At 36.3% G+C, this 9,080-nt stretch overlaps 1 protein-coding gene across 2 annotated transcripts; it reads right to left on the bottom strand.

Moving 5' to 3' along the window:
- Nucleotides 1-205: 205 nt before the first annotated feature.
- Nucleotides 206-7,743, bottom strand: LOC137838186 (cytochrome B5-like protein). Of its 2 annotated transcripts, none has more exons than XM_068647438.1 (6): nt 7,676-7,743; nt 7,347-7,463; nt 7,197-7,237; nt 1,643-1,720; nt 1,330-1,421; nt 206-482 (listed from the first exon to the last, which is right to left on the bottom strand). In XM_068647438.1, exons 2-6 carry the CDS (start codon nt 7,426-7,428, stop codon nt 416-418), a joined length of 360 nt encoding a protein of 119 aa, XP_068503539.1. In that variant the 5' UTR covers nt 7,429-7,463; nt 7,676-7,743; the 3' UTR covers nt 206-415. The 2 variants fall into 2 exon arrangements, with proteins under 2 accessions (XP_068503539.1, XP_068503538.1); XM_068647437.1 differs by having other exon boundaries at nt 7,605-7,735.
- Nucleotides 7,744-9,080: the final 1,337 nt, after the last annotated feature.

Genomic DNA, 9,080 nt, shown 5'->3' on the forward strand with positions numbered 1-9,080 from the left:
AAATACTAAACCATAAATGCAGATTTTCTAAAATCTGAAATAAAATTGCAAAAATAAAACAAGAAAACCAAAATCATCGATTATAAAGGCAACGGATTTTAAATTTAGCTTCATATTTTTCTATAATATGAAATTGGTTTATATAAATAAACTATAAATAAAGTAAATAATGGAAAAGGAAATTACTAAAGATAAGAGACTAAGATGAAATAATGATGAGGTGAAGGGGAAGCCTCATTTCAATGCTCAATTATATCAAAATCATGCATTCCAACAACAACACTTGAATTACTGTCTAATGAAGATAAATGATCAGACAAGGAGTGAAACTTTGGGGAGATAACAGGGAGTAAAATGTTAAAATTCTCAAATCATACATCTCTTGAACATTAAAATTCTGGAACTACTGCCTAAGCTATTGCTCCAAATCTCCAATGTAGAAATCTTCAATCATGTCAAAGACTCGAGTTGCATGCTGTGGTCTGCAAAGCAAGTGTAAAAAAAGTAACAGATGAGGAGAGATTTTTGGATTTTCCCACAAACAAATTTGGAAAAGCAATTACAAATGGAGACATGATCAAGCAGATGATTGGGATTTGTTAAAACGCAGATTCTCAATTCTCACTGTTGACTAGTTCTAAAACTGAAATATGATCAAGTCACATTGCATTTGTATTAGGAAAAATAAGCTAAATTGTTTGATAGGGAACACAACTGGTAGCAGCAAACTGATCACAAAATGTCAGAAGCCTTTTATGATCAACAACTGGTATAGCATGGCAAAGATAAAATCATGTGAATTATTTATTTCGATGATGAGGAATGGGTTGATGTTGAATTTGATATATAATATGAAGAAGAAACTATGATGTTGTTATGTTTGTAGCTGTAATCATATTCACATAACATGGTTTATTAATTTATTAACAAAGTGGAAACCACTATCTCTTGTATTGACCAGATAAGCTTCAACAGAGTCTATGAAGATTATTGGTATAACAGGACAAGGTTTAGGGTTTAAGCACGAAACGCTATATTGTATTCAATATTGAAATACACATTATTAGATCTTACACAATTCATGCGATTTCACCTAAGAATTGGCTTAAGCTTTTATGACAATCAGTTCATGACATACATAACATGAATCTAACTCTGCATGTGCTTACAACATGATTAATCCAGGTACATACCAAGAGGGAAGGAAGAAATGTTTTATAGGCAAATTTGGGAAAAAAGAAATGTAAAGTAAGCAAACAAATAATAAATATAGATAAATTAATATCTTCATTACAGATAAGTAATGCATGAAAGGGAATTAATGCATACCCAAAAAATCCTTCAGTTGAATCATCTCCAGCATGTGCTAGAATGGCATCACCACCTGGATGTTCTTCCACATAAGAGGTAACATCATATACCTACAGTGTGAAGAAAATCCAAGAAATGTAAACTATGAATGTCAGTGGTAAAAATGGCAAATCATAACATTACCTGCTAATTTAGTTTAAAGCATTATGATTGAGGTTATAGGTTCAAACTTCAAACCTCATTAACACTATTGTACCAAAAACAAATAATGTAGAATATATAAGATTGAATTGAGAACATAAGATTTGATATGGAAATAACAAGCTCATACCTTTTTCTTGATGATTATCCAACAATCTGTTCTCTTGTTATGCAATGAAACTTCCATTTTACTGTAGGATTTTGATGCCTACAAGCAGAATACAGAATACAATGCATGATACCAATTAGATAAAAAACAATCACGCAACTAAACACACAATTTTATGTTTGAATCAACCCTTCCAAAATTTTGTTTACCAGTTATTATTGTTGAATAAACTTTAATGTAATTTGTGGGTTTTAAAGTTAGAAGTTACTAGAAAAGAGTAGAATGGGAGTTTGGATATGTAAAAGGTCAAAAGTTGTGAGTGAGATTTTAATTGTGTTGTTAGTGGGGTTTTAAGGCCATAATGAAGACTTTTCTAGAAGAGCTTCCTAAAGCCTATAAATAGGATGCTCTCTCAATTGTAAGATACACCACAAAAAGAAATACAATAGAGAGATTTACAAAGAAGAGTGTTTCTTTTAGAGAGAATTTAAGTGTGAGTGAGTGTCTATTATTTTACAATTTGGTATCAGAGCCAATGGCGAATGTGACGGGTCAAATACCGCTACCACGGTTAACGAAGGCGACCAGATATGACAACTGGAGCATTCAAATGAAAGCTCTTCTCGGTTCTCAGGATTCATGGGAGGTGGTCGAAGAAGGTTTTGAAGAACCGACCAATACCACGGGTTATACGGCAGCTCAAACCAAGGCATTGAAAGAGATGCGATCGAAAGATAAGGCAGCTTTGTACATGTTGTATAGAGCTGTTGATGAGGCAATTTTTGAGAAGATTGCTGGTGCGTCCACTTCAAAGGAAGCATGGGACATATTGGAGAAGGTGTTCAAAGGAGCTGACCGAGTTAAGCAAGTGCGTCTACAAACTCTGCGTGGCGAGTTGGAGAACATGAAGATGATGGAGTCAGGAAGTGTATCTGACTACATCACGCGTGTACAGGCTGTGGTGAATCAACTCAACCGAAACGGTGAAACTCTAACCGATGCACGAGTTGTGGAGAAGATTTTGAGAACATTAACAGACAATTTTGAGAGTATTGTGTGCGCGATAGAAGAGTCAAAGGACCTTGCGACGCTCACAGTCGACGAGCTCGCCGGTTCTCTCGTGGCACACGAGCAACGAAAGAAGAAGAAGAAGGAGGAAACACTCGAGCAAGCACTTCAAACCAAGGCGTCAATCAAAGACGAAAAGGTACTCTATCATCAAAATTCTCAATATAGAGGGCGTGGTCGTGGAAATCGTGGAAACGGTCGTGGTGGAAAAGGCAGCAACCATGAAGGGTACTATAAGGAGAAGGAACAGTCGAGCCAACCAAATTGGCGTGGAAGAGGACGTGGTAGAGGAAGAGGCGGCCGATCGAATTATTCCAACATCGAGTGCTACAAATGTCACAAATATGGTCACTATGCGAAGGATTGTAACTCTGACAAATGTTACAATTGTGGTAAACTGGGGCATTTTGCAAAAGATTGTCGTGCTGATATAAAGATAGAAGAAACAACCAACCTAGCCTTGGAAGTCGAAACGAATGAAGGTGTTCTCTTGATGGCTCAAGATGAAGTCAACATTAACAATGACACTCTGTGGTACCTCGACTCTGGAGCAAGCAACCATATGTGCAGTCATGAGTACCTATTCAAAGATATGCAAAAGATTGAAGATGGTCATGTTTCATTTGGAGATGCATCAAAGGTGGAGGTCAAAGGGCGAGGTACGGTTTGCTACTTACAAAAGGATGGCTTAATTGGGTCACTCCAAGATGTTTATTACGTACCAGACCTCAAGACCAACATTTTGAGTATGGGGCAACTCACGGAGAAAGGTTACTCGATATTTTTGAAAGATCGACTCCTACACTTGAAGAACAAGCAAGGGCGTTTGGTTGCCCGAATTGAGATGGCAAGAAATCGGATGTACAAGCTGAATTTGAGAAGCATACGAGAAAAATGTTTGCAAGTCAACATAGAAGATAAGGCATCGTTGTGGCATCTCCGTTTTGGTCACCTACATCATGGTGGACTAAAAGTGTTAGCGAAGAAGAATATGGTGCACGGGCTACCCAACATGGACTACGAGGGAAAATTTTGTGAAGAATGTGTGCTCAGCAAGCATGTGAGAACCTCGTTTCCAAAAAAGGCTCAATATTGGGCTAAGCAACCTCTCGAATTGATTCATACCGACATATGTGGACCAATTACTCCAGAGTCCTTCAGCGGTAAAAGGTATTTCATTACCTTCATTGATGATTTCTCACGGAAAACTTGGGTTTACTTTCTGAAAGAAAAATCCGAGGCATTTGAGGTGTTCAAAAAGTTCAAGGTGATGGTGGAGAGGACAACTGATAAACAGATCAAAGCTGTACGATCTAATAGAGATGGCGAGTATACTTCAACGACTTTCATGGAGTATTGCGAGGAGCAAGGCATAAGGCGATTTCTAACTGCACCATACACTCCTCAACAAAATGGTGTGGCCGAGAGGAAGAATCGGACCATTCTCGACATGGTTCGATCAATGCTTAAGAGCAAAAAGATGCCAAAGGAATTTTGGGCGGAAGCTGTGCAATGCGCCATCTATGTGCAAAATCGATGTCCACATGTGAAGTTAGATGATCAAACACCACAAGAGGCATGGAGCGGACAAAAGCCAACAGTTTCTCATCTCAAAGTGTTTGGTAGTGTGGCTTATGCACACGTACCAGATCAACGAAGAACGAAGCTCGAAGATAAAAGCAAAAGGTATGTTTTTATTGGGTATGATGAGAAGACAAAAGGGTACAAGCTACTTGATCCAATAAGCAAGAAGGTGACGGTGAGTCGTGATGTGCAAATAAATGAAGCAAGCGAGTGGGATTGGAACAATTCTTCAGAGGTTATGATTGAAGTTGGAGAATCATCACCGACAAGTATAAATTCCGAAACAACCGATGATGAAGATGAACCACGACAACCTAAAATTCGAAGTTTGCATGATTTGTATGATTCGACAAATGAGGTACACCTAGTATGTCTTTTGGCAGATGCTGAAAATATCAGCTTTGAAGAGGCAGTGCGAGACAAGAAGTGGCAAACTGCCATGGATGAGGAGATTAAAGCGATTGACCGCAACAACACATGGGAGCTAACAGAATTGCCAGAGGGAAGTCAGCCCATTGGTGTGAAGTGGATATTCAAGAAAAAGATGAATGCTCAAGGCGAGATAGAGAGGTACAAGGCGCGACTCGTTGCGAAGGGATACAAACAAAAGGAGGGAATTGACTACGATGAGGTGTTTGCTCCCGTTGTAAGAATGGAGACAATTCGATTGCTCATTTCCCAAGCGGCTCAATTTAAATGGCCGATATTTCAAATGGATGTCAAGTCGGCATTCTTGAATGGTGTGCTTGAAGAAGAAGTTTACATCGAACAACCACCTGGGTACATGAAAATCGGAGAGGAGAAGAATGTGCTAAAATTGAAGAAGGCACTTTACGGGTTGAAGCAAGCACCGCGGGCATGGAATACTCGTATCGATACATACTTCAAGGAGAACGGGTTCAAGCAATGTCCTTACGAGCATGCTCTTTACGCAAAGAACAATGGAGTTAGACAAAAAGAGACAGGTATTTTTGTATCACAGGAGAAATATGCAAAGGAGATTTTGAAGAAGTACAAGATGGAAAATTGCAACCCAGTATCAATACCAATGGAACCAGGTGCAAAACTCTCAAAGTTCGATGGAGGAGAACGTGTCGATGCAAGTAGATACCGGAGTTTGGTAGGAAGCCTTCGTTATCTCACATGCACAAGGCCGGATCTTTCATTAAGTGTCGGCATCATAAGTCGATTCATGGAGGAACCGGTTTACTCACATTGGAAGGCGTTGAAGCGAGTCCTACGGTACATCCAAGGTACTGTATCACTCAGATTGTTCTACTCAAAAGCAGAAGATTACAAGTTGGTGGGTTACTCTGACAACGATTGGTGCGGAGACATAGATAATCGGAAAAGTACATCGGGATATGTATTCTTTATGGGCAACACAGCATTTTCTTGGCTTTCAAAGAAGCAATCGATCGTGACGCTATCGACGTGTGAAGCTGAATATGTGGCAGCATCTTGGTGTGTATGTCATGCGATATGGCTAAGAAACTTGTTGAGTAAGATGGAGCTAAAGCAACTAGATGCAACTGTGATTCAAGTTGACAACAAATCAGCAATTGAGTTGGCAAAGAACCCAGTGAACCATGAAAGAAGCAAACATATTGACGTTCGTTTTCACTTTATTCGTGATCATGTGAAGAAAGGAAGTGTGGAATTGGTGCATGTGGCAAGTCAAGATCAAGTTGCTGATATCTTCACAAAACCGCTTCCGAAAGTCTTTTTCGACAAATTCAAGAAGATGATTGGCATGATGGATGGTAGAAACATTTAAGTTTATGGGGGAGTTTTGTTGAATAAACTTTAATGTAATTTGTGGGTTTTAAAGTTAGAAGTTACTAGAAAAGAGTAGAATGGGAGTTTGGATATGTAAAAGGTCAAAAGTTGTGAGTGGGATTTTAATTGTGTTGTTAGTGGGGTTTTAAGGCCATAATGAAGACTTTTCTAGAAGAGCTTCCTAAAGCCTATAAATAGGATGCTCTCTCAATTGTAAGATACACCACAAAAAGAAATACAATAGAGAGATTTACAAAGAAGAGTGTTTCTTTTAGAGAGAATTTAAGTGTGAGTGAGTGTCTATTTTTTTACAATTATGAGCTCCAACAATAGCTAGCTACATTTACTTCCAGTCCAATCAAATAAGTTCACCATGACCAATGTTTGACATGCAGCTCAAAGCAAGCAATTTTCTCTCACCAAACTAGCTACATGCTCCTATAATATGATAAAAAAGATGTAAAATGAAACCTATCTTTCTTTAGGGAAAGTCTAAGCTGAATAGATGGTGACTCAATAAGAAAGGCTCTGAAAAACAGCATCCCTAATGTGAATTCCCCTTTTATTGGCCTCTCTGAATCTCAAAATTTCAACTCTGAAGCAAAAACTGGGAAAATTCAATTCTTAAGCACTATGATAAAAGGCCTCCCAAAGTCATGTCTTTGCTTTTTAGATTGTACTCAACTCAAATAAGAAAAACGTCTTCCACAAAAAAGATAAAATCATATCATTAAGGAGGAATCAACACCATTCTCATTGAAACTCTTTTCCACACTCTTATTATAGGGTGAAATCCCTTGTAGGACCCACAACAAGCCAGACCACATTTCTATTGGTCGAAAATATAAATTTAACTTTTAACAAATATTTTGCGAGCATTCTTAGTCATCATCAACACAAATCTTCTTTCTTTTAGAGTATGATATGAGCATTGAGCAAAACACCCAAATGACACCAAATCTTAAGAAACCCACCTCACCAAGTGCTTGAGTAACCGAAACCAAGACATTACAATACTTATTTATCTTAATTTCAATTAGATCCGAAATGTTAAAGCTCATTAATTATCCTATTCTATCACCTATGGAAATAACAGCAGAATCCACAACAAAATGCTAGAAAAAGCACCGAGCAAGTAAAATACCTTATCATTGTTTGAACTTGCTTGAGCTTTTGCCTTATGCCCTGAGACAGATGCAAGGAATTAACGTAAGAACACACAATAAGCACAAGCATACACAAATTTCAAAAACACATAATGTGAGATAGATGGCAACATAATAACGAACAGAACCAGATTTTCGGTGTCGAGGGTTGAAAAGAAGAACAACGAGGAAGAGGCCCAGAAGCAATGCAAGTGCAACCAGCAATACCATAATTTAAAGTCGGAAACTTTGACTCTTCATCCAATCTGAAATGGCGAAAACAAGAAAAGGGCATGCGTTTAATGCAAACATATTGAGCACACTTCGTGTTCATAAATAGTAATTACAAGCACTTTCAGAAGAGAGAGAGAAAAAAAAAACAGAATCATGGCACAATCTGAACTCACCAATGAGAAGTTGAAAGCATTGAATAGGAACAAAAAGAAGAACGTGTGAAAAAATGTTAGTCAGCACTCACCAATGAGGAAGAAGCTGCGAGTGAAGACAGTAAAATAACACAGTCTCACAAAAAGGGTAAAAGGGTAAGAGAGAGAAAGGCAAATGCTCCCTGCACCCAACACTTTTGAACTTGCACCCAACATAATTTTGAAAATTCCGAAAATACCCTTTATTCTGGAAATAAAAATCCAGAATTGAAAATAATGCATTTCGGAAAAAAAAATCTGGAAGAAGTTTTTGTATTTTGGATATAAAAATCCGGAAAAAAAATCAAAATTTCATTTCGGATAAAAAAATCTGGAACTGAAAATAATACATTCCGGAAAAAATTATTCTGAAGAGATTATTGTGTTCCGGAAAAATGGGTCCAGAATGTAATTTTATATGTATCCCATTTTCTTAAGGGTATTTTCGGTATTTCTCCTGTGATTGGGTGCAATGATATGGTGCAGGAAGCAATTGCCAGAGAGAAATAACAATGTTGGGCCTTATAAAGGGTCTCAACTAGACTGCTACTTCCTACTTCCTACACCCCCATATCTTTTTGTGCCATCCCCTATGAAAGTACATTTTTATCCTTTTTCGTTATTCTTGTACATAATTCAGAAGATGATTTTGCATCTGAGAGTGTTATTTAGATTTATAAAATTCGGAAGTTTTTTTGATTTTGAGATAAGTTTATGGATTATGTAATCTAAAATCATTTATCTAATTCATTTAAATAAAAATAAAAATTAAATTGGTTTAAAATTTATATGTAAAAATTATTTTTTATTAATTTAAAAAAATTTATACGAGTTGACCCAGAGATCAACCCTTATATGGGGCAAACCAATAAAATTAACATGCACTTTTTTTATACAGGAGAAACCAACTCGATCTATATTTTGCTAGTTAAATATAAGACAAATGAGTTCACATGGTTTTTCCAAAAAAAAATCACTTTTGATATAAGGAATTTTTAAAGTTTAGTTTCGTCTCAAAGTTCTTTTAAATGATACTATTTGATCTTTAGGTTAAGTGAGCTTAAAGAACATTAAGGAAATGATAGTGTAACACAAAAAGTTGGCCAACTTATCCTCGTATCACTTTAAAAAAATCTTAAGATGTTGAAAGTGAACTTTTTTTTAAAAAACTAAGAAAAGTGATTTTTTTACCATAAAATAGAGATAAAAAAGGAAGTAAGCCTTTTTTCTTATTTGTCAAGGAAACAATATTTTAATGATTTCAATACAAATAACCTATATAACATAAACACGAATAAGTAAAGAAAACTATATATTATATAATTATAAATTATATAAATTAATAATAAAAATTTATGTGTATAGTTTTGTTTTAAATTTTGTTGGCAGAAAAATGTTTATCATAATTTAAAATATTTGTTTCTTAATTTTATATCATAATAAAAATTTATACAATAA

This window comes from Phaseolus vulgaris, chromosome 4 (genome assembly GCF_000499845.2).
Source record: "Phaseolus vulgaris cultivar G19833 chromosome 4, P. vulgaris v2.0, whole genome shotgun sequence".
Taxonomy (NCBI): domain Eukaryota; kingdom Viridiplantae; phylum Streptophyta; class Magnoliopsida; order Fabales; family Fabaceae; genus Phaseolus; species Phaseolus vulgaris.

What these genes read in the sequence shown, in the direction of transcription:
- LOC137838186 (XM_068647438.1), bottom strand. Translation starts at nt 7,428, where the DNA reads ATGGTATTGCTGGTTGCACTTGCATTGCTTCTGGGCCTCTTCCTCGTT. An exon ending in CCCTCGACACCGAAAATCTG is followed by an intron (nt 7,238 to 7,346) that starts GTTCTGTTCGTT and finishes CATCTGTCTCAG; the next exon opens with GGCATAAGGCAAAAGCTCAA. An exon ending in GGATAATCATCAAGAAAAAG is followed by an intron (nt 1,422 to 1,642) that starts GTATGAGCTTGT and finishes TTCACACTGTAG; the next exon opens with GTATATGATGTTACCTCTTA.